The 25,850-nt window shown below is 33.8% G+C and overlaps 1 protein-coding gene across 1 annotated transcript in view; it reads left to right on the forward strand.

The window, feature by feature from the left end:
• The window catches only part of Kcnh7 (potassium voltage-gated channel subfamily H member 7), a 462,823-nt gene that overhangs the window by 332,767 nt on the left and 104,206 nt on the right, over window positions 1-25,850 (forward strand). Inside the window, exons 4-6 of the mRNA XM_027938014.3 lie at window positions 2,136-2,564; window positions 7,190-7,210; window positions 14,934-15,148. Of these exons, the coding sequence (XP_027793815.2) occupies window positions 2,136-2,564; window positions 7,190-7,210; window positions 14,934-15,148 (665 nt within the window). The remainder of the gene's footprint in view (window positions 1-2,135; window positions 2,565-7,189; window positions 7,211-14,933; window positions 15,149-25,850) is intronic.

Consider the following 25,850-nt stretch of genomic DNA (forward strand, 5'->3'; position numbering starts at 1 on the left):
GGTGATGTGGACCCAGAATACTTTCCCTAAAACTACAAATTTTACTTATTGTCATTTTTTTTTACAAATAGTACTTAGAGAAGATTTGCATTACAAATTATTCTTTGGATGCTTTCTTTTAACTTCTGTTTTCTTTCAGGGGTGGAAGCTTTATTGCTTTATTTTTTAATTTATAAGAGAATGCTTGATTGTTATAATGAACAGTAGAGATATATAAGGAGAATGCAAACATTATAACCTCCTTTCAAATCCCTCCACTGAGCTAATTAGCAGTAAAAGTTTGGAATGGTTTCTTCCACATCTTTCTCTGCTGCCATGCAACTTATATGAGCAATTATAGGTTTTTACTGTATTTTTGTTTATGAATAATAATATCATAAACATACTGATTCAAAACTCTCTTTTTAACAGTATATTTGAACAACTTTTCAATCAAAACATGTATATATACGTGTGTGTGTATATATATACATATATATATACACTATATAAAATGTATATATATAGTGTGTACATACATAATATGTACATTTTTAAGAATGTCATAAGATTCCTAAGCATAAAAAATTCCATGATTTATTTACATATTTTCATAATGGACTTCAGATTATTTCTATTTTTTATGCCTTTATAATATGCTATATATGAGTTACTGAGATGAAAATCGTGTATTTTTTTTCTCCTTAATTATTGTCAGATCACTCTTCCAGAGTGTGAAGGAATTTGTAATCCCACCAACAAAGAATCAGAATGAGCAACCAGTAATCTTTGCCATCACTGGATGTTATGCTCATTTTTTTTTTCATTTACTGCCAAACCAAAGGGTGGAAAAAATTATATCCTCTTGTTTAAATTTGCACACTTTACTGTGTCTTTGTTAAAATTACATTTCATCATTGAATGCTTTATTGTTATATATTTATGAACTAATTTAAAATTTTTGATATCCATCCTTTAATGTTGGTATTTTGTTGCCCTTCTCTATATTCCATTCTTAGATATGTTTGACATTTCATGTCATACTCTTAAATTTCAGGATTATCAGTGAAAAAAAAGAAAGCAGAAAAAAATTCTTATTATTTCAGTACATCTCTTTGGAAACCAAAAGTCTTTCCTGAATTCAAGATGGAATGAGGAAACTCTGTGACACAGATGACCCCTTTACCACTCAAATCAACCTAAAATATTATTCAACATAAACCTTCAAGACATATAAGATTGACTCCTCACTCCCTCACCTTTCCTTCCCTATAGCTCCCATTGGTAACTTCCAAACACACACTATACTCATCCCTGTCCTTGTCCCTTCTCATATGATGCCCTCCTCTTTCCTCTCCTATATGAGCTGAGAATGTACAACAAAATGTGTTAGTAAACTTTTTCATCGCTATGACCAAAAGACCTGTCAAGAACAATTTTAGAGGAAGAAAAGTTTATTTGGTGGCTCACGGTTTCAGAGGTCTCAGTCCATAGATGGCTGACTCCATCCCTGTGGGCCTGAGATAAGGCACAATATCATGGCAGAAGTGTATGGTAGAGGAAAGCAGCTGGTACCATGGCACCAAAAAGCAGAGATAGAGCTCTGCTTACCAGAGACAAAATATAAACACAAAAGGCAGACACTCCTGTCCCCCGCCAGCCCCAGGGTTACCTCTTCCATATACACCCTAACTGCCTACAGTTCCCACCCAGCTAATCCCTAACACTGGATTAATTCACTGATTGGGTTAAGTCTGTCATAACCAAATCATTTCACACTAAACCTTCTTGCATTGTCTCACACATGAGCTTTAGGGAGTACTTTATATCTAAACCATAACAACATATTTTTAATTTATTAAAGCTGAAAAAGTCTCCTGTCATCTAAATAATACTTTCCTAACACTGGAGTTTATTTTATCTAAGAAACATAATGAACACATTTTTTCTGTTTTCTTACTACTTGTAAGATAATTCATATTGTTTTCAGAGAAGTTTTCTCATAATATCCCTTATTCCAACTGTAGCTGACCCTAATGAAATATTGATTAATTTTTTTTTTACTTAGTGTTTAAATATGAATTGACAATGTTTGTTTTTGTTTAAAGCTATATTCATTTTCTTACAACAATGCTCTTTCCTGTCTCCCTTTGTAGGGAAACTTTTTGGGTTCAAGTTCCCTGCTCTGAGAGTTCTCACTTACAGAAAGCAATCCTTACCACAAGAAGATCCTGATGTGGTAGTGATTGACTCATCTAAACACAGTGATGATTCAGTAGCCATGAAGCACTTTAAGTCTCCTACAAAAGAAAGCTGCAGCCCCTCTGAAGCAGATGATACAAAAGCTTTGATACAGCCCAGCAAATGTTCTCCCTTGGTGAATATATCTGGACCTCTTGACCATTCCTCTCCCAAAAGGCAATGGGACAGACTCTACCCTGACATGCTGCAGTCAAGTTCCCAACTGACCCACTCCAGATCAAGAGAAAGCCTCTGTAGCATACGGAGGGCATCTTCAGTACATGACATAGAAGGATTCAGTGTCCACCCCAAGAACATATTTAGAGACCGACATGCCAGTGAAGGTATGTCAAATTTTTTTACACATGGAATTACATTAATGAGTAAAGAAAGATTATTTCCTAATTAATTTTTATTTCAACATTAAACCTCTGCCTTGGAAGAAAAAAATGTGATTAAAGGCTACTAAACATGTGGGTCTAATATTCAGCATTGTTTTTCATGTCTTTTTTGAACTCTAGTGAATAATTTGGTTTCTTCTGACTTCTTCATCAATGTTTCTTAAATAGTATGATAACCATTATCTGCCTACTTCATGGAGTGTTAATTAATTAATGTTTAATATAAAGCGTACTTAGATGATGAACACTATAAGCTCAAGCATAATTAATTTTCCCACATGTAGCAAATGGTCATGCCCTGGGAAGGAAGAGAAGTGTGCCGTGTTACTGGCTTACTCTTTCCAAAGGGAGGGCTATGAAAATGTAAAATATTGACAGAGATGAAGTACAAGTAGGAGACAGGAGAAAAGGTAGGGGACAAAACCCACCCACCAATGAACTTGAAAAGCAAAATCAGAATTGATTAATTCCTCCCTGGCCTCTCTGTGTTCACATTCTTATATGACCCACAGGTGAAAATAAGGCTGCTTGAAAAGCAACCACAGAAACAAGCCATGGTTAGCACGATCATGGGTCACATTGTGTTTTGAGTGCTTTCTATGCCTGAGACAATATAAGTGCAGGCAAACATTGACTCTCATTTAATTCTAACCTTATAAATTAAGAACTAGTTTTAAGCCCCATTATATAGATGAGAAAACTAGGCTTGGATGTCTTAATAGATAGCTAGCCCAAGATTACAGAGTTAGTCAGTGTCAGAGCCTGGCTTCAAACCCAGGATCGCCTGTCTCAAGAGTCCACAGTCAAATCCATGCAGTGTTTTCCCTCCCTCTCTTCTGCTCCCTGAGGGAGTTACTGAACTCTCCCCAGGAGTCTGAGAGTCCTGAATGCTTTAGTCCCACTTTTCTGACTCTCAGAGCTGTTTTTCTGGAGAGGCTAATGCCCTTCCTCTGATTCTCATTCCTTCATTGCCCTCATCACCATGCTGTTTGCCCTTTGTCTCAGTGAAGCTGAAATTCTGATTCTGAGGCTCCTTAGAACGCAGGACTAGGCACTTCACAAAATGGTCACAGTTACCTGTTCAAGCCTCGGTTTTATCCTCAGAAAACTGCCTCACCTACTGTCTAATCTATTCTAAGCCAATGCCAAGATCACTTGCCAGTTCCCAAAACACATAACAAATTTTTTCCCTTTACTTTCCTCTGCCTGAAATGTTATTACCCTCTTTACCCCTCACACTCCTGCTCAGCTGCCAGCATCCACTTCCCCTTCCCAAACCAGAAGCATTTAATGACTTAACAGCTGAGTGTTCAGAGCAATATTTACATATGTTATAACATTTATTACATTCTTTATTTATTATGTATTATATACCTGTCATTGTTGGTAGGCATTCAAAGAAATAATTGTGTCGCTATGAGCTGCCCACGCACAGGCACTTAGGGTATTAGCTCTGCAGTCCTAGTATCCACACAATGGTCTACTTCTTGACAGGTGTTCAATAAGTGTGTGTTTGATATTGAGAGGACCATGCTCATGAATTATGTTTGAAAATCTCACCCATCAGGAAATAATGCATTATTTGCTTGCCAAAACTCTAAATTTAAACCAGAGTTTTAGGATTGAATCATGTGGTGGATCTTTATCTAAAGGGCACAGTGAAGTACAAAAGGCAGAAAAGTTGAAAGAAAATGAGTTGTCAGGAAAGAATTCAAAGAGATAAATCAATATCTCAGAAACAGAAATAGCAGTTTGCTATAAGACAGATTTGAAAAAATACATACTTCAAAAGAGCAATTAGTACACCCTTTTTAATCTCTTGTACAAAGAAGGTCAAAAGGAAAATAAAATCAAAGACAGCTCCCAACCTGGGTAATCATGTAAGGAACTACACCTTCTGGTGATGTTGGGCTCAACATTTCCTAACAGAACGAAACCTCTATAATTTGATCCTTGAACAAGAGACCTTAGGACTGAATAACAACCATAAGTTCCATATGATAATTCACACCACCAATAAATCTTTTAATTATTCCAGCTAGTTTGATCATTTTTAGCAATCATACATTTTCAGAGACTGACCATCCAGAAATTCTCAGGAAAGTACCCAAATTATAGGATGAACCATTAAAAAAAAAACCAAAAACAATAAATTTGAAAATTAAACTGATACATTACATAATCATCCTACAGACTTTGACAGTGGCTCTCTATAGCTTAGGTGGTATTTCATAACTTAATTTTATTGTTTTCAGTTTATGTGGTCTCTTTTTAGAACACAGTTGCTGGCACAATTACAGGAAAGGATGACTTAATATTTTTGCTTTGCTCAGTACAGGTACTATGAATGGACACTTAATATTATGATCATTCTCAATTTTCCTCCCCCATCCAAGTTAGGCTATTTTCAGAAAATGTATCACTTTCTTCAAGATGCTATACTCAACGTGTGACTATAGATCGATAAATTTAGAGGGTATTTTGTACTTCAGCTTTAGAGCAATTTTAGCTACAAAATCACTGGTGGGCATAGAAGAAATTACATTTCCTACATCTACATCTTTTTATATTTTCGAATCTGAGACATTGAAAAGGGTAGGTGGAAAATCTTTAAAACTGATTTTAGTTTATGAATCCATCAAATTGGTTAGCAGAATAAATCCAACATAAACCAGTCTTTGAATGCAGTTATTGTCTCATTCAGACAGAAAAATCCCACCCTCTATAGGCTATTTTTATGGAACTTTAAATACTTTGTAAATATAACAGTGCATAATATTTTCCATAATCCTCTTATTTATCCAATACCTTCGAACTGTGTCTCTCAAACCATCCATGGTGAAGGACCAGAATGTGTTTTTCTAATAAATCACAGAGTAATCCATTTATAAATTTAATAAAAATGTACTACCAGAAAAACAAACTTGTAAAAATACACATACAAAACATAAGTTTCAGTTTGTTTATAATTACATTCAACATACATGAAATTAGTCTGTTGAACTGTTAGAAAAGGCTCTAACTACTCTAATTTCTGCACTTACATTACCATGAAGAAATAGCAAGCGGATCTCAGTGAAAGTCCAGAAACATCTCACTTTGTTTTGGAATGCCAAAGCTGCATTAACAATATAATCTAAATTTTATTTGCTTTCTTAAAATTTGAAATTTTTATTTGTAATTTCTAGGTTTGGTGAGTACAAACATAAATTTTAATTACATGAAGGCAGTTGTTATTTACTCATTTTTTATCACCCATCTTCTCATGGAGAAATTATTTCTGTGTAATCAATATTTCTTACGACCTCCCTATTCACTTTTCATGACTCCCTCAAAGAAGGAAGAGAGTTGTCCTCAATGGCAACATTCTATTTGTATATCTCTGTAAAAGGCAATATCTACTCCAGCAATTCAGTATGCCACACTATGGGAATTACTTTAAATGTAAGATTTGACAGAATTATTATATATCTCAAGATTTTAAATGTGCACAATTGGCCAGGTAAGATGACCCACATCTGTAATCCCAGCAACTCTGGAGGCTGAGGGAGGAGGATCACAAATTTAAGATCAATTTCAGCAACTTTAGTGATACCCCATCTTAAAATTTTAAAATTAAAAGGTCTGAGGATGTAGCTTGGCTATAAAGGACCCTGAGTTCTATCCAGTACCAAAAATAAAAATGAAGAAAGTAAAGTTTTTATATGTGCACAGTGATAGTATCGATTTCAACCAAATGTTAAACAGGTGGTTAAAATCTTGGATATATTTGAATGGTTTGAAAATACTTCATTGTTTTTTAACTTTAGTGTTTGAAAACTCTTGATACATGTTTTGTAAACAGACAATATGTAACATTTAACTTTCCAATTTGAAAATACATCTAAAAATGCTCCTAAGACTTTAACTCAGCCCACTTTACACAAATTTTCTAAATATTCTAGATACCACACTGCAGTGTGACAATACAGATAAAAAACATTCCCTTTATCCAGACAAATCTTTTACTGAATTTTTTCCCTTTAGTTTTACATAAGAATGACTCTTTAATTGTTTTTTGCTATTTTAAAACAAACATTAAAGAACATTGGGGAGTAGGTAGTTAATAATTTATTAAAATAAACTGTTGTATTAGAAACATTTTTTCTTATCAACATACTGGGTTAAGTATAGAAAAAAAATAGTTAACATGCACAATATTGTGTAATCTTTCTCTGAATATATTGTAAGTAATGGTCAAAGAAATAACCAAATTGGCTTTTGACAACATTGACAGTTATCACAACTTCAGGTAGCTGTGGGTATCTTCCCCAAACTGTCATAATTATAAAATACGTACCTTGGAATCCATTTAAATTCAGATAAATATTTCATGTATTTCAGCAGACTGTCTGTTATGGCAAATAGTTTTGGTATATGGTTGGATAGTAGGCAATGTTAATTTCAATTAATGCTACATTTTCAATCTTTACCTCCTGTTTTTACAAAGGTTATCCAGTGTGTATAACATAATTTTAGTCGTTTTTTTATATCTCTCTCTTTTTTGTGTCCTTATATGCTTAAAACAGACAATGGTCGCAATGTCAAAGGTAACGTACGCACCCAAGTCTCACCATCTGATGCTTAAATGGCCCTTTTATTCGGCATGTCAACTTGCCTGCTGTATGCCCTGTTCAGTGCCACATCTTCATGCTGCCCTTAGCTAGCCCAGGTGCCTGGTGGAGACATCATGGCTTGATTTGCTGGAGACATTGTTACTTTCTCAGCTGTGTCATCAAAGTGATTATGAATGCCTTTTTTTCTGCAAAAAGTGTAACCCTAGGTTGACAATGAACACTTCATAAATATTTAAATCATTCGGAAATAAACAAATACCAAGCTAAATATATTCTAGTATAAAAGAAGCACATAAGCCTATTTCAGGGAATAAAATTAGTACAAGATTAAATAAAATGAACAAAGTGCTATATGACAGCATCACTTCACTTGTTCCTCTTTTGTTTCCTTAAAACTAGTTTCACGTTCCTGGATGGCAGGGGGTATGGTTTTAAGCTTCCTGTAGTAGTATACTGTACATGCATGAAAATCATTTTCAATTTTTCTACATTATATTTTAATCATTTTAATTGTGTACTATATTAGTCTGAAATCACTAGCATGACCTACAGCCACGATTCAGTTATGTCTAATTGGGCAACACTCTGGATAATTTTGAATTTGGCTAAAAAATTGAAATTCTCTTCTGTTTTCTCCAATGTTGCAATAGATACAAGAACCAAAAAAACATGATAATCATGATATTCTCATCAAATTGAAAACTCTTTTGGCTTAGTCTTTTTACCTAGGCCATGCATGCTGCTGTGGGTGTGCAAATGGTGACAGTGACTCATTTTGTGCATGTGTGTTGCATGAAAACGTCTCCACCAGTAACCCTCATAACCTGGAATTCCCTGTTTTGGCTTCTTCTGTATGTCACTGATACTCTGACCACTGTGCAGTTTTGCATATTGATTTCTCAATTGTTTTGCTAATAAATTCAGAGTTGGTGATGATTATGAGTTAATAGCACTAGAGATCAAAGATGTTTTCTGGTTAGCAGATCAGGACAATTTGAAAGTAAGGAAAATTATGATAAACTTTCCCCCTACTTTCAAACTTTATAAGCATTTCAACAAGTGTCTATGCAGATGAACTCCAATAGTGGGATGGGATTTCATCTACATGATTATTCTGTCCTTGGCCTGTCCACTGGGATTTCTAAAAGGGAGCCAATTAGTGTCAACTGTAGGTGGTAGGTTTGGTTGACATCATTCAGAATGTAACAGGATATAGACAGCTCTTATCAACTTGTTCATGTGAAGTATGATTTAATATTTAAGGATTAGCAATAAATTAGTAACCGTAATTTTCTAGTGATATTTAAAAATATAGTGGGAATTGAACCTATTATAGAAAATTAGGGTAGCATATCTTTCAAACTGATATTTAACCTAATTGTCAAACTGTAGTCACCTTATTTTAGTTTCATTTACTAATACATTTGATCAACTCTTTTTATTTTTTAATTTTTCAAAAATGTTTTGCCGTGTGGGGGATGGAATCGAAAGCCTTGCCATACTGGGCAAGTGCTCTGCCACTTGCCCAGGGAGCTACACGCCCTACCCAACCATTTATCCTCAAACATTTCTCTCTTTTATAAACAATCATCTAAATAAATATGTTCTTTTTATTTTTTAACATAGATTTCAGATGACACAGCAATTGTACAACATAAAGCATGTAGTAGAATGGCCAAAGTCAATCTGGGATTAAGAATCAGTAAAACTTTGTAGAAAAGCTTTAACATGCTCATATTTTTAAATTTAAACACTGTAATTGAAGAAAGTTTAATAAAGGTTTAATGTCAATATACACTTCATAGTTTTCATTGTTTTATTCATGCTACTCATTTAGAAAACTATTAAATAAAGTTTAGGTATGTTTGTCTTTTAAGGTTTTCAAGAACAATTAATATATTAATTACATACATGATAATATACTAAGTACATTTTTTTAAAAAATGGCTTTACTTCTAAGCTGGATTTAAATAAAATATTAAAAAATAAAAGATACACAGTTCTATACTGTTTTGTGTACAAAATGCACAGTGACAATTAATGATTTTAATACCTAATTCAATCAAAAATTATTTCTTTACAAGATAAAATAAATAATTTAGAAATGCATTTGGAAGATCTTTAAGTTTTTTTGGTTTATTCCCTTTAGATGAATAAATTACTCTGCACAAGTGGTATGGGTGTCTTTATCTCCAGAGGAAGCCATTCTTTAACTTTCTGGAGAAGTCTGCTTTAGTTACTACTGCACAAAGAGATAGACTAAATTCTCCTTCCTTCAAGTGTACTTTCTTTCCCTTAATCTATCCCCAGTGAACAGAGATATTCTCTAACTACTAGTAGTCAAAATAATACCACACTATAAAGATAGAAAATTGGTTTTCACTCTTTTCTTCTAAAACTAAATAATTTCCATTTAACCTTCTTTCTTAGGACCTGTTTCCTTTAATAAATTCCCTTAGCACTCTGACTTCTTAAAAATACACTCCAGAGTTCTTTTTAGATAGTATAATCATTATCACAAAATAGAAAAGCTATTTCAAATAAATTGTATAACCCATGTATGTATATACACGTCGTATTTTTAACTATTTTTCTAATATGTGAAGGGTGTCAAATTTTACCTCAATCACTCATAAACTTATTTCACTTCAAACTGAGTGGTTTCTATATCTGTTATGTTTTCCAAATCATCTATGAAAAAAGTTATTCCACTTACTGAACTTAAACAATGTCACTGATAAAATTTTACCCATTTCTTCTACCTCCTTATTAGCTCAAGTAAACCTGCATTTTTCTAACATTAGTATTTTCAGTTTCGAACTTGTCTATGAGTCTGTCAAGACAGAAACAAATCTACTCCCAAGATTTGTTGTTGCTTTTATCTCCATTCTAGCCATGAAACCCATCAGACTCATAAAAGAAAGAAATTGATAGAATGCAACTTGTTTCTCAGAAGCTACATTTGCCATTACCCAGAATCTTGGGACCTTCTAAGGATTTGATAACTGATTTTTGGTGATGACAGTTTTCTTTTGTAAATTATGTCGGGCAATTGAACAGAAATTTTAAATATCCAATGATTATTTCTTATTTATCTAAGTTTTAAACTTGTTGCCTTATGCCTATCAGCAATGTTCTTCTATAATGCTTTATTATGAAACGCTGTGTTTGCACTTTCTTTAATGTTAAGACACTTCGCAATCTGAGTTTTGTTAATCTTTAGCAAAATAAACTCAATGTCCTGAGAAATATTGTACAAAGACTTGTTGATTTAAAAACAAGTTTAAGCTGGGCATGGTGATGCATACCTAAAGTTTCAGCTACACTTAGGAATATAAGACTAGGCAACATAGCAAGATCCCTTTTCAAAAATAAATTTTAAAATAATTTTAATATTTTTATTTTTCTTCTCTCTTGTTCTATTTGACCTTCAAGGACAATATTTTATACATATATATAAAATTTTAAATAACATTATATATAGTATATGTCAGATATGTAATTTATATCTAAAATATGTCTATGAAACTATATTCTTACTTATTTTTCTAGTATTATCTAAAAATAATATATTCTCCTTCAGTATTTCATAATTCATGATAAATTTAAATAGCCTCATCAGGTAAATTTGATATATTTTCAATCTAAAAATCTTCTCAGCTATTGCTTTAGCCCCTAGCTTGATCTTAGGGTATAGGTATTTCTTTGCTGCTGAACACTGTCCTACTTATTTTTAATCAAACATTTGTAACTTATTAAAACTTGACCCACTACTTGGTCATGATTTTCCACTTTATCCTAATATACTGAAAAGGTAAATCTGGCCATGCATCTTGCAGATGGTCCATACAGAACATGAACTTCTCCTGTACACTTCTGAATTTCATATTCCTTTATATTAAATCTATGATTTCCTTCTAATTCTGGCCATTTGTTTTCTTTAATTCATTGACTTTGTTTTTCAGGCTATTCTTCTTTCTTTCATTAGCATCCTAAATCCCATCTGTTCACTCAGTGAGGCTGCTTTTCAGCTTTAAATCCTCACCATGGCCTCTCTGAATGTAGACCTAGGAGGTAGGAAACTTTGTATTCTGATTTCTAGTCCTTGATTCTCATGCCCTTTTGGACTATTATTCTATCAGCTTAGATGTAGGACTGGTGAAATAAAGATATTGTTAATTCCTACCTTAAGTTTTGGAAATTTTTTTTTGTTGTTGTTGGATTTTAGAGTTTACAAGAATGGAAGCTAATGCTATTCATCTTGCAGACTCTAAAATACTTCTACATTTAAGCATCTGATTCAAAGACATAGAATGAAACAAAATGATTTTTTGTTATTTAGGATGAAATAAATTGCAAATGTCTTATCTAAGTAGCATGCATATTTTATTCAAAGTATAGGCTGAATTCCTTACATTTATCAATTTAAAAGAAAATTTAGATTAAGTCTAAGAGTTTAAAGAAAAACAGAATAACTGTTTAGAACATTTTCAACCAGTTAATAAGCTAAAGTAGTGATTGCAATAGAGTTATAAATTCTGAGTACGACCTTATATCAGAGTTTCTCAACGGTATCAGAACTGATGTCTCATTGATCCACCAAATGTTTTGTTATCCTCAAATGTTTTGTTTATTTTACTGTCCTAAAATGAAATTCAGAGAAAATTTAACCATTTCTGAAAGATCAACATGTTTCCATAACTGTAATATAAAGGAGAAATAAGAGAAAGGCAGTTTATAATCAAATGATATCTATTTCAATATGCTAGGGTTCAAATATAACCATGCTAGAGATAATAGTACAATAATCATAGACATTAAAATGCTTTTAAAAACACTAAGTATGTGAAAAAAACATTCCACTTAATTGCTGGATAAAATGATAGAGCAGGAAAATGGTTCGATAGCAAAATAAAAAGTCTTATTAGCCAAAAAAAAAAAAAAATCACACATCATTTCACATGTACAGAGAAAAATAATAATGAAGAATATTTTGAAAGAAATTTTGTTTATGGTTTTAGTATTATTTCTATAATTATCTGCAAATATAATACTTGAACCCAACACTGAAAAAAGGAGACTCAAATCTCTTAGTTTACATGTTTTTATGTGTCAAGTACAAACACAGACTGTAACCTGAACTCAGAAATTTTCATCACCCAAATGGCACATGCAATGCATCACTAAAATAACTTTCTAAAATAGCCAACAACTTTTAATAAAGTTATTAACAAAATGATGTATAATATTTTCTCTTCCCGTTAGTTGTAGCTCTGAAAATTTTAATGTTTAGAAAGGCCATGTAAAAAGTAAATTGTTCTATTTTGATTAAACTGGTTCAAGGCTCAGTTCATTATAAACAGATTTTAATCAACACAGATGTCCTTAAACATGCAAGGCAATTTTTTTCAAGGTGAGAGAATTGTGATATTTAAATTCTTCCATCATTGTGACAATCAAAAAATGCCCTAACAAATGCCCCCTTGGGTGAAGTACTACTATAGTTGAGACCATTTGGTTATGAGTGTAATCAATTTAGAGTTTATTACAACTGATCACAGGACAACCAAAGTACACCAATGGTGTCTTTCCATTTATTATCATCATAGATGGTCTCTGCTTTACCCAGAAGAGCTCTGAAGACAATTTGCTACAGATATACAACATAAATAAGAACTGGGTAGAAAAAAGAATTGAAAGATGGATTTAAAGGATTTTAACAAAATTTAGCTATATCCCTGAGCTCACCATCTCTAGTCCCTTGTCTGTATCCCTGTGCATAGTGAAGTAACTTTATTAGGAGGGAAAATATAGCATTAGAGTTAAGAAAAGGGAAATGTTTAAGAAGTTTGAAGTTCTGGTTTATTTTTCACATTTTAAATGTTAAGATATGTGTCTAAAACGTAGAAATAAAATCCTCCCAACAGGAAAACACTATCTGGAATATATTACAGTAAAATATGAGTGAGTGAGGTAGAGACTTCTACAAGGACCTGGAGAGACCTATCTAAAAATGAACCAATTTGGTGCCACTTTGTGATACATTGCTATCCTATGCTATAAGTAGGAGCAAGAGTATCTGCATACAAATCAGCAAAATTGAGGCAATAAATACCCAAAGAGCTCAATGACACTTTTTAACTAATGGACTTGAATAATTTCATGGGAAACAGAGAAAGTGAATCGCACTGCAGCTCAAGAAATACAATATTTGTTAAATACTGGAACATTTTAAAAATTTACCTCAAACTTTCATAATAATAAATAATCATAAACTTTTATAAAGAAATATAGTGTTTTTCCCCACAGTAACATGAATATACTAATTGGTATTCTTAACATTATATTTGACATGAGTTGATTGATTATTGGAATCAAAAATATAAAGTCAATATATCTGATTTTAAAGTGTTTCTTTGTTGATGTTTAAAGTATGTTTTAATTACTGCAATGTGTATATTTAATTCTGAACAGGAGAAATGATAACATAAAGCAAAACACATCCACTAGGAAAGTCATCCATGCCATTTGTATGTTTTAACCACTCTCTGATGTAGGAAGATACTGTCTAACACTAATGGTCTCAGGATTTTTATAAAATTCTTCCTGATAAAAATTTTAAGAGCTAGATAATGGTATTAGTAATACCCATCACACAAGAAACTCTTTGGAGCATTTCCTGATTCTTCATAAGCAACAGACAATAGATTCATCTCAAAAGATGTAGCTGGTCAATCTAGTCATCTTCAATAAGGGAACCAGGAATCTTGGCACATTGTCAAGAATATGAGAAGTAACCAGGAACTACCCACATATATTCTGTTACATAGCTATTGTCACTTCTATTGTAAATTATATTTGCCAGAGCACTCTTCCTGTATGGTTTTTATAGTTGCTTTTCTTTTTTTCTTAGAAAGCATTCAGTCTTAAGTCTAAATGAAAGAAAAAATGAAAAGAAAAGAAAGATCTAATAGTCCCACCCAGGAATCTGGGGTTTTTGATCGAGTACACACACTCACATCACAGATCTCATATTCTCTCTCTCTCTCTCTCTCTCTCTCTCTCTCTCTCTCTCTCTCTCACACACACACACACACACACACACACACACACACAAAGGGAACTTCTCAGCTTCATCTGGGTTTAACTCTTCTAGACTTCGTGGACCATTTCAAAAAGTAGCAGAAGCATATGCAAAACCCAGTTGGCTTGTCCCTTCTCAGTGACACAGAGAATGGAGTAACCCAAATTGGTGTAGGATAAAAAACTCATTAATAAATTTCAAGGCTAACATGATTTTAACCATAGGCACACTCATGCTTGAGTAATCAATCCCCAGACTATAAAACAAAATTTATTAGAAACATTGAAGGTATAATTTGGCCAGTCACAGGGAGTAGAGTTTTTGCTCTTATTACAGCCCTTAATTAAAGAATCCAGTTAACAGCTCAAGCTGCCTTTTGCTGTCTGGATGCACATCTAGGACCCTGTCTTAGCTTCCCTCATTCACATGTTGCCCCCTGTACAGAAGGCGACCCTAAGCCCTGTCTTCAGGTATCAACTGACTGTACTTAGTCACAATTGAATCAGGGTCACTTTGGTCATGGGTCATTAACAGGGCATTTAGGACCATTTCTTTTTTTTTTTTCTCTTCCTTCTAATATTATTTTTTAAAAAATGCTTTCCAATTTTTTAGGGCCTTTTAATCATATCAAGTCAAGCCTCCTGGGATCCACGTCAGATTCAAACCTCAACAAATACAGCACCATTAACAAGATTCCACAGCTCACTCTGAATTTTTCAGATGTCAAAACTGAAAAAAAGAATACATCCCCTCCTTCTTCAGATAAAACTATTATTGCACCCAAGGTTAAAGATCGAACACACAATGTAACAGAGAAAGTTACCCAGGTAGGACATGATTTTACTATCAATTTCAACTATTTTTGAGGTTATTTTCGGCACCATAAAACATATTCGTTTTCTTTTGAATGACTATCAACAAAGGTAAGACATTTATATATACTCCTATTTGTCTTGAGATGTTGGTGACCCTATAATGTAATAAATGAAGCTGTATACCGTGATTTTTATGTATTACTAGATCAAGCAGAACTGGGTAACTGGTATTGTTACTGTGTTGTAGAGGTTGTTAGCCTGCTATTCATCATGTTTAGACATTTATTGTTTTGCTGCCAAGTCTCATGTTATTAAAGCATTTTTAAAAATACAATGGATGTGTCTCTTGACGCTTTAGAGGACTAATTGGGATTCACTCTTAGATATGGCCTCTTTTTTAGATCAACTATACCAGATAAAGTCAACTGTAAGTCACTTGACTAGGGAAATAGCTGTCTGAGATGATGAAAAGTCAGAGTGAAACAATACATTTGCACAGGAACAATGTTTTACTGTTTTCTAATAAATATTGCCACTTGAGCTAGAGTACAATGTAATATCTAGATGAGGTCTTACTTCATAGAATAGATATAAATATGATTTGTACTTACTATATCAAAATACCAACCTAAGCAGCGCCTAGTTTTTGCTTACAATGCACTTACATTGTTAGGAATTCATGACTCTAAAATTTGTCAAGTAAGCAATTTTTATACAAACAAGTTACTTATTGTATTTGTTTAGTAAGTCTTTGTATAAACTGTCCACAATATATAGGTAAACTTGACCCCAATCTCCATCCCAGGTATTGAGGAGTTTGAACTAATAAATTGTTTCTGTTATTTTAATCACTACATATGTTATAGTGCTGTCTGCACCTAACCTTATGTGTGAGCTGAAGTAGCTATGAAAGGCAATGAAGCAGTTATGAACAGATGTGAGCAATCTATATTTATTTGGAATGAGAAATCACATGTACCATTTATGAGAACGTCCCTAGTACATATTTCCATGTTTGTGTAGTAATGAGGTGCTCTACTCTTATAATTTCACTTTTCTTCACTTATAGGTAAAATAGTTAGACAGTAGTTTTGAATAAAAAGACTACCATTGTGCAAATTGTATTTACACCATTTCTATAACTTTGAATCTTACTCATGATGGTTTTTCTCTTTAAAATATTTTACAGACTTGATAAGAGATAGAAAAATGATTGGAAATATTAGGGTCAGGACTCTGCAAGTGGCCTTAATGAGTAAAGTTGACAGAGTAGCACAGATAGTACTCAGTATGGTGAGAACTCCTGAGTACAGGGCTCTTTAAAGCAAAGGAGCTGCTACTCATCTCCAGCCCACTGTGGCCAGGTAGCAATATTTGACCAATGAATGTTTCCAAATCTTCCAATTTAAAGAAGACGCTGGAAATCTAGAAATTAAAATACACTTTTCATTTGCAGAAGTTGTTATATTAATTTTAAAAATGCATTTGTATTCTTTATAGAACAAACAAAACACCAACCGTGATGTCAGCAATGCTCTCATGAGTTGCTCCACCACAGGCCCCTGTTTTGCCACACCCAGCAGATCCACTGTGCCAGGAGAGCAATGCTCATGTGGATCAGAGAAGGCACCTTCTTAGGGGCTTTCTCATCCTGGTGTAACAGGAAACAGGTATAGAGATAGCCACAATGACATGCATGGTAATAAAGAGTATAGGATCACAGGTTTGGGAGGAAGTAACTGTGCTTTAAGGAGAGACTTTTCAGAGGAGAAAACAAAGTAGGCTTGGATATTTATGCTGGATCAAGAAAGTTATTTATCAAACTGGCTAGTAAGTGATGTTTGAGAGCATAAATCAGAATCAAACAGGCATGTATTATAATTCTGGCTTAGTCACTTTTGTGTACCATGGGGACAAGAGTAACACTGAGGCAATCTGAAGGACTGACAAAACTTATTTCTCATGGTTGATATAGGACTTAAATAGAATACCATGTGGAATGTTTCATCATGGTGCTAAGTACATAACAAGCAACGTTCATCACTATTATTTTATTACTGTATGAATCTTCTTACTCTCCTTATCATCTCTGAAGAGTAACCTTTATCTCTGCATCCTCAGGGGCCCATAGGATACCTGGCAAAGTGGAGTTCATCAAATTTTACAGAAGGAAGGGAGGAAGGGAAGGAAGGAGGGAGGAAGGAAGAAGTTGACCAAAGGAAGGGATTTCATAGAGAAAAAAATAACAAGAACAAAGTTATAGAAACACCTTCCTGGGCCAGTGAAAGGAGAGAATGGGAACTTTCCATTCTAGATGATTCTTTACTATATTCTTACATAAGTACCTTGGTAAAATGCAACATCCTTCATCAGAAGCTTGATGTTATTTTTAGGTCTCGCGCTTCATATTTCAAAATCCCTATAGTTTATATATTTAGCTCTGTAATATTATAATATTTGTTTAAATATATTCTAAAAATTTAAACTATTACAATAGACTAAATTATTGTGTTCCCCCTCCCCCAAATTCATATGTTGAAACCTAATCCTAGGTGTGACAGTGTTCTGAGATGGGATCATTGGGAGGCTTTAGGTCATGAAGGTGGAACCTCATAATTGGGGTTAGTACCTTTGCAAAAGAATTGCCTGGGTCCCTACTGCCATGTAAGGCACAATGAAAAGGTCATCTACACACAATATATCAAACCCTCACCAGGTGCCAAGTCTACCAGTGACTTGATCTTGGACTCCACCGCCTCAGAACTGGGAAAAATAAATTCATGTTGTTTGTTAGCTACTCTGTTGATGGTATTTTATTATAGCAGCCCAAACAGACTAACACTACTCACCACTAAGTAGATCGAAGGCCCATTGAAAGGCTCCATAGTCTTCCTGAAATTGCCCACACTTCTCCCAAGTTCTGGAGTACACCCCTCCTACTCTCCCAGTACCTCAAATTGGAGATGGATAATACAAGCAAAGGCTTTTAAAGGGTGTTGGAAGATTAGAATTGCATTGTGTTTATAAAGGATCATTTTTTGTAACAATACGAAAATTCAGTTAATGGAAGAAAATTCTAGAGGCAAGTAGGATAATTATATGGTTCTGGTCTTAGTAAAAAAAATGGTGAGGGTCTAGATAAAAGTAAAATAAGAAACTGAAAAAAAAGTTAGGAACATTCTATATAATTTTTAGAGCCCTCTTAGCTCTTAATCACAAGCCTTTCAATTTTCCACATGCCACACGAAAGGAGGTAAAGATCAAGTATTGAGAAAGTTTTTCTGCAGGCATAACCTCTAGAAATTTCATTTAAGTATTGAAAACAGAACTATCTTATGCTTCTTTCTCTTTTAGTGTTTTTGAAATTTTCTATTTATAACTATCTTTGGAATTTCCATATTCACTCCATATAACATCACTTAAACCTCTATCACTAAAAATAACTTGTTAGTGAAACAAAATTTAGGGAGATTCTCCTCCAGAAATTCTCAACATATTTGCTTTAGTCAATCAGGAATGTTTTCTTATCAAATGTTCTTATTTATTTTGTTCCCTTAATAGATTTGTATGGTAATACTTTCTACAAAAGTTGTCAAGCTTTTATTCATGATCATTCAATGTGAATTTCAAACACTCCCTCAGTGCACAAACAATAGACCAGACATCAAGAGAAAAAGGCATACATGAAAAGAAAATTAATCTCTGCTCGTATGTTCCATCATACTGTTTGGATTTTATCTCTATTACACATTGCATCAGAATTACCCAATTATTTTGTTGCCTCCTGGGTTACAGCTCTTTCATATCAGGGACCATATTGTTATTCATTCATTCAGCCATTCATTCATGCATTAATTTATCCACTCAATAAGCCTGTATTAAGAACCAATTTGTACAATGCTAGGTGTTGAAAATTCAGAGTTAAAAAACAATTTTCTGCCTCAAAGAAGAGAGGGAAACAGTTTGGTAGATTACATAGGTATTATGAAGCAGTATGAAATGTTATGCTACAGATAAATGGGACAGGGTGCCAGGGATGGAAATTTTCCCTATCTTATAAACTTGGCAGTAGTGGAGGAATATAAACTTGTAGATGAATTTTGAAACTTGAAATTTCCAAGATCAGGTATAAGAATCTAGAGTGGGGCATACTTAGGCAGGGGTCTATAGGATGAGGCATGAAGTGTTTGTATTACTAGTGCCTAGTAAAATACATGACACACAGTAGGATTTTTTAAAATTCAGACATAAACTACTGAGGGTATTGGATAGAATTACCAAGAGTGAATCTGCAATCCCAAATCTCCAAAGCAAATTCTGTCTTCTAAATTATTCCCCTAGGCATGATTCTAGTTCTTGCTGCTGTTTTGTGTCTATAGACCTTTTTCATTGGCTGTTCTTACAGGCTGAACTTCTGAAATACACCATCCTGTACTTCATCTGACCTTCTTTACTCTTTTGGAGGAAATATAAAATATTACTAGCTGAGGAGGGTTGTGTATAGGCTAATTTGCAGTTGTCTGCATTTTAGGGAGACAAGGAACTGGCTTTTTAAAAAAATTTTTTGGTACTGGGGATTGAACCCAGGGGGACTTAACCACTGAGCCACATCTCCAGCCCTTTTATTTTATCTTATTTTTTTTTTTTTTTTATTTTTAGACGGATTCACACTAAGTTGATGAGGGCCTTGCTAAATTGCTGAGTCTGGCCTTAAACTTATGATCCTCCTGCCTCAGCCTTCTGAGTCACTGGGATTACTTGTGTGTGCTACCACACTCTGCTTGGCTGGCCATTTCTACTAATTTCCAGTGAGCAATAGAGAAAAAACAATTAATTGGAAGAAAGGTGGCAGAAAACAAAACGAAGGTTTAACCGTGCATTTGCAGTTTTCAGTTGAGATAAACTTCTAGGCTATGTTTCCCCATTCTAAAAAGAAAAAAGAAAAAAACTTTTGTACTTTTTTAAGATTTAATTATTCCTAAGGCTACTTCCAGGCCAAATGTTATGCTAAGTTTTAGGATGAAATGTATCATTTTGTTTTCATGTTCACCTTTGACACGTTTTGTGTCACATCATTCTCCCTGAATATGCACAGGAGTAACAAAAGAGTTTAACATGTTATTATGCATTCTAAAACTTTTTTGGCAGTGCATGTGAGACTTTATTATTCATTCTTTAACAAAATGAAGTAATAGAAACCCAGCTTGAACTTCCACCCATAGAAAGGAAAGTAGGAAGGGCAGTGTATTGAGTCACATAACTGAGAAGTGGAGGGGCAAATCTGCTTGGGGACAGCTGCATTCATTGTTTCTACAACTGGGAACATTTTTTCCCTCCCTTGGCCAAGCTTTCTTCTGTACTGAAGTAACTCCACTCCTAAGGAGAGCAAGCTTCTCAGACTCTCCTTGATTTAATGAAAAAGTCCTTTTCTCTTTTAGTATTCTTATCATTCCCAGAGAATGAGGAGCCTGATTGACCAATTTGGGCCCTGTGATCATTGTTCAAGTGGAAAAAATATGTAGCGCATTAACTGACAACCAACCCAGAAAAATGGAGTTGAGGAGGGGAGACTCTGAGGATCAAAAAACAAACAACACTGGCTCATTGCGATAAAGAAGATAAAAAATTTGTACTAATAGCATCAATCACATACACACATGTACACAAAAACACACTGAATACACATTATGTTCTGGGTAGGTGATAGACACACCAAAACATAAAACATAATATTAATACTCAAGGCATTATAAATTACTTGGATAACCACTATGTAACAGTATATAATAACAGCATTTACAAGTGCTAGTATAATAAATGCAACAGTATTATGAAAGTAAAGGTAGTTTATATTCCCCTGCAACTTAGTAATGGTCAAGTTATGACCAAATAGTGCTACAATTTAGTCTGTATTACTTATGAAGATTATCTGGTGAATTTAATGAAAAGCCATATAGATATCATCAGAAAATAAAATGTATGAGAAAGTCTAGTTTAATCAAGAAATTTTAATCGAGGTAACAGAAGATGAAAAAAAAAAAAAAAAGATTTACTGTTGGTCTACAAGTTTAAATTTCCTATGACTTTCCTACGGAGAGTGTTCAAGAAAATTAGTTTGAAATGTAATCACAAAAAGACTTAGGTCACCAGGAAGAAATGTCTGAATGTATGAAAGGTCATATAATCATTAAATCTATGTAGAACTATAAAGTAAAATAGATCCCCAATATTTAGGATTCACACAAGTATATTATTTACATGAAAATAGAATTATGGTAATTTAATAGTAGCTGACATTGATTAAGTATTTACTATGTGCCAGGATCCATGCTAAGTGGCTTAGTGAATTATCAGCTTTAATCTGCATGACACTCAGCACTATTATCATCCCCACTTAATAGAGGAGGAATTGAGATCAGAGAAAAGAAGTAACTTGTGTCCCACATAGTAAATTGTGGAAGTACCATTCAAACCAAGATCACCTGACTGGGGAAGTAAGGTTCTTAGACTGTAAGCAAACCTTCTTTATGATTCTGTTCTGCTTATTTATTTCCTAAATCTATTCAAGGGTTAGCACGCCAATTGTACTTGTTACAAGTACATGCAATATGAAAAGACGGTAGGATTTGGGATTTTGTTGGTACTTAGTTACAGGAAAAGCAAACTCATACTGATATTATTGACATAAAAAGAATTTGAAGATTATAGCCCTTTGTTTTCTTTTGAAATTTGACCCTCATGAATATATGCATAATTTCTTCAATATGATTCAATGACTTCAAAACAAGTATTGATTATTTTGTACTTCTTTAGGAATTGAAATTGATTTATAATAGAGAAATTTTAATGGAGAAATAACAGTGATATCATCTAATTAGCTAATATATAAAATTATTTATCATCTTAGTCATAATAATACAAAGTTTCTTAATACATTCCTTAATCCCTCAAATCAGATAAATTTAATCCTAAACTTTCTTCAATGACAGGATTATACAACCTTCCAAACACAATTACAAACTAAATGTGACTTTATATGTGGTAATACTTTTCAATAAAAATGTTAGGAGTTAAAAATCATATTTAATTCAGAAGTCAAATTTGCCACACTTTTTTAGAAATTTATCGATTCTCCACTCTTGAAGTTATAGAAAACAAAATTCACAAGCCTTCTACAATAATTACTTTTTTCCTAAACTTCAGTTTACATCTGAACTGATTTAAATTTCATACAAACCTCAATAGAACTGTACAGATCATTTTGAACTGCCAGAAATAGCAATGATCACGAAATTCAAAATTGAATCTGAAATGCACAGAGGAATAAAAAAGTACTTCTGAACAGTACCAATTTACATGGTGTTTGTTTTGCATCTATCATCTTGCTTCTATCTGTAGAATACCATGAAACTTGGCTCAGAAACACAGAAATCCCCATGAAATGTTTTTCCCACATTCTGGGCTTGATCTATAAACTGTGTATACATGCAAATTGAAATGAAAAGCAATAGGTCTGGATGCTATAAGTAGGTACAAAGCACATTCATCTGAATAATTAATTAGGGATCCAATATGTGTGAGTGATTACAAAATGTGAGTTAGCATTAGATGCTATGGCTGATACAAAAATATATAAATCAAGGTCTTTGCCTCCAAGGGCCTTTGATTAAATGCAAAGCTTTGAGATTTAAGTTCCTAGATTATGTTTTCTGGGAGTTTTTGGTCTATAACCTAAACAATAATAAGCAAAAGTTATGGACATTTTAGTAATAATTGACAATCACAAGCATATTATATGCCATAAACATATCAAATATGAAATAAGGGTGTTTGTTATTTTATAAAAAGAAGGGTGGGATTTTTTAAAAAAGCAAAAAAAGTTAATTTTCTGTCTGTTTCACTAAATGCTACATGCATATTGATACTTGCATGCATGTACTGGTATGTATTGCAAATTAAAATAAATGTGCACTTAAATAGCTTAATTTGCTCAAAACCATATATTTCCAAATTTTTCTATATGATGCAGTAATAATATATTCATATGAAATCCTGAGGGGCCTCTGAATAAAAGCCAGAGCTTTGAGGAAGCATTTATGTGTAATTGCTTTTAAAAACCACCTGTTTGACTTCTGTACACTCTTTATATATTTTTAAATGAAGTGAAGAAAAAAGTACATTCTCCTTTACACAGCTGTGTCAGCCAAAGAAACTGGGTTGAAAATAGATGCTTGAAGTAAAAGTACGAGTGGTCAGAAGAGACAGGTAAAAATAATTTAGCTTGGAGTACATAGCAATAGCCTGGTTGCTATGGCGACCGAGGCACAGAAGAATGTGGATATCTGTTGCCAAGATGGTTCAGTTCTTCTCCCAACGTCACCACCCCAGGTAGCATGAGTCTTGAGATAAAAGTCAGGCCTAAGGACAGAGAAAGGCAACACAGAGATACAGAGTCTCTTTGTTTCTTTTCCCTCCTGGCGTAGGGGTTGTGACAAACATATGGTAACAGGTGGGTTGCCAAGTGGTACCGCAGCCAGCAGAAGGAGAGAGTTTTTCATGTTTCACAGGATAAGAACCAGGCCAAGGATTTGTGTCAGATATGAGAATAGTAGAGTGCACATAGTATTTTCACATTACCCCAGCAGCCCAAGGCCTGGTCAACATTAAGCAGCTATGTACTATTTCTTGAGTTAGTCAGCAAATTCAATCATGGAACTGTACTGAGAAAAAATATACAAAATGAAGGAAAGTAAAATAAAACAAAGTAATAAAATAAAATAATAAAAGTCTCATTGATTATATTGGTGGCAAATTTGTGAGTAACGTGTTTTCTCCCTCTATCTCTTCGTCCCTATATTTTGATGGTATCATTTCTATTGGAAAGTATGCAGTTAGAAAATAAACCATTTAAAATCCAATTGTCTTTAGAGAGTTCACCAAAAAGCAGTCAGACCTCATACTAGAGAATTCAAAGGAGTCTTAGATATCATATTCCCCAAGGTTTCCCAAAATTTCCTGAAAAGTGGAGTGATCTGAAACACCTCTGTATCCATCCCTATTGCTACCTATCTCTATGTCTATCTGACTCTATTTTTTCCTCAACCCTCAGACATTCATTAAGTTTAACTTAAACCTGAGGATTTTGAATTTTTAACAATCTCTGGCCCATTTGAAACCTCTATTCCCACATCAAAAAATCAAACATACTTGGGAAATCTGGACAAACCCAATCTTTCCTTTCATTCTACAGTTGAAAACACTGAGAATTCAGTGTAGAGCTGATTTTTTGCTTCCTCAGTTATTACTGAATGTTGCGTCTGTTTCTGAAATTCTTTTTTTTTTTAATATTTTTAGTTGTAGATTGACACAATACCTTTGTTTTGTTTATCTTATTCATTTATTTGAATGTGGTGATGGGGATGGAACTGGGCCTCATGCATGTTAGGCAAGCACTCTACCACTGAGCCACAATCCCAGCACTTTTTCTGAAATTCTTATTGAGTTATCTGGTTTGATTACATGTTCTTGTGATTTTTTCCCATTTTTATCAAAAATGAAGAGACATGTTCATACTTATTTTAGTAATCACACTGGAAAAACATATATACTTTTAGCGGGCAGCTACTAAAGCCAGAATGCAGCTATTGCCATGCTGAATTACTCTAAAACCCTTTAAGAAATAGCATCCACTTCAGAAAGCCTGTGTATGTTACAGTAAGCTAAAGTATCTTCCTCATTACACGAGCCTCACAGTTTTTTTTTCCTGGAAGAAAAGTTTTCTTAGTCAAATTGTGTCCTGTCTAGAAGTTAACATGGAAGGGTAGTACACTAAATGTTCTGAGAAGTTCTGACTTAAGGAAATGTATTTTAAAATGTTTGCTTGACCCAATATTTTTTAAAAATTTTTGAAAACAGTATCCATTTTAATTGTTATTTATTTCTCTATGGGTAACATTTATTGATAGAATTCAATGATGAGATGGGCGATGCTTTAGGAAATAACGGCCTAGACCAAATGTTTCTTCACAGATAACCGAGAGAACTGTATGTCTAACTCAAGCATGAATACATTAGAAATTGTAACTCTTTTGAAAGGAAGAAGATTGATATAGCATGGAGTAATAGTAACTGAATGGGGACAAGTGCACAATAGAAATATATTTTTCCTCTTGTTTTAATGAAATCTGCTTAGGTTTCTTTTCTAACCATGTGCTAAATGTAGAACTCAGAGGAGATAAAGAAAATGCCATCTATGTCTCCTCTTCTGTCTTAAATATTCTTTTCACAAGTACACCTGTGTTTCAAAGTCTACTCCTTTAGAATGACTTAGGAAAAAGAAAAATGACTGCTGCAGGGTTCATGGTGAAAAGAACAGAAGTGTCTAACTATCCTTTCTGAGTTGACTGTAGTTAAAGTTGACCTTCTGCTCTACTTTAGGCACAAGAGAGTTGAGACTGGAGAGGCCTCCTTTTCTGCCCACATGCTACAATGAAGAGAAGTTCTTGGTACTAGAGTTACCCATTTAATGGCAAGGTCAGAGGTGAAGGGGCATATGGTATGACCCTGGTCACATGACCATGCTATTTCCCACACTTTGTTGGCTCCTTTCTTCCCTACTGTTGTTCTCCGCCCCCCCTTTTTTTTCTGTAATGTGGAAACACAATCTGTAACCAGGCCTCTGCCTGTTCTCTTTCTTATATCTGAACGTCGGTCA

This window comes from Marmota flaviventris, chromosome 11, assembly GCF_047511675.1.
Source record: "Marmota flaviventris isolate mMarFla1 chromosome 11, mMarFla1.hap1, whole genome shotgun sequence".
Classification (NCBI taxonomy): Eukaryota; Metazoa; Chordata; class Mammalia; order Rodentia; family Sciuridae; genus Marmota; species Marmota flaviventris.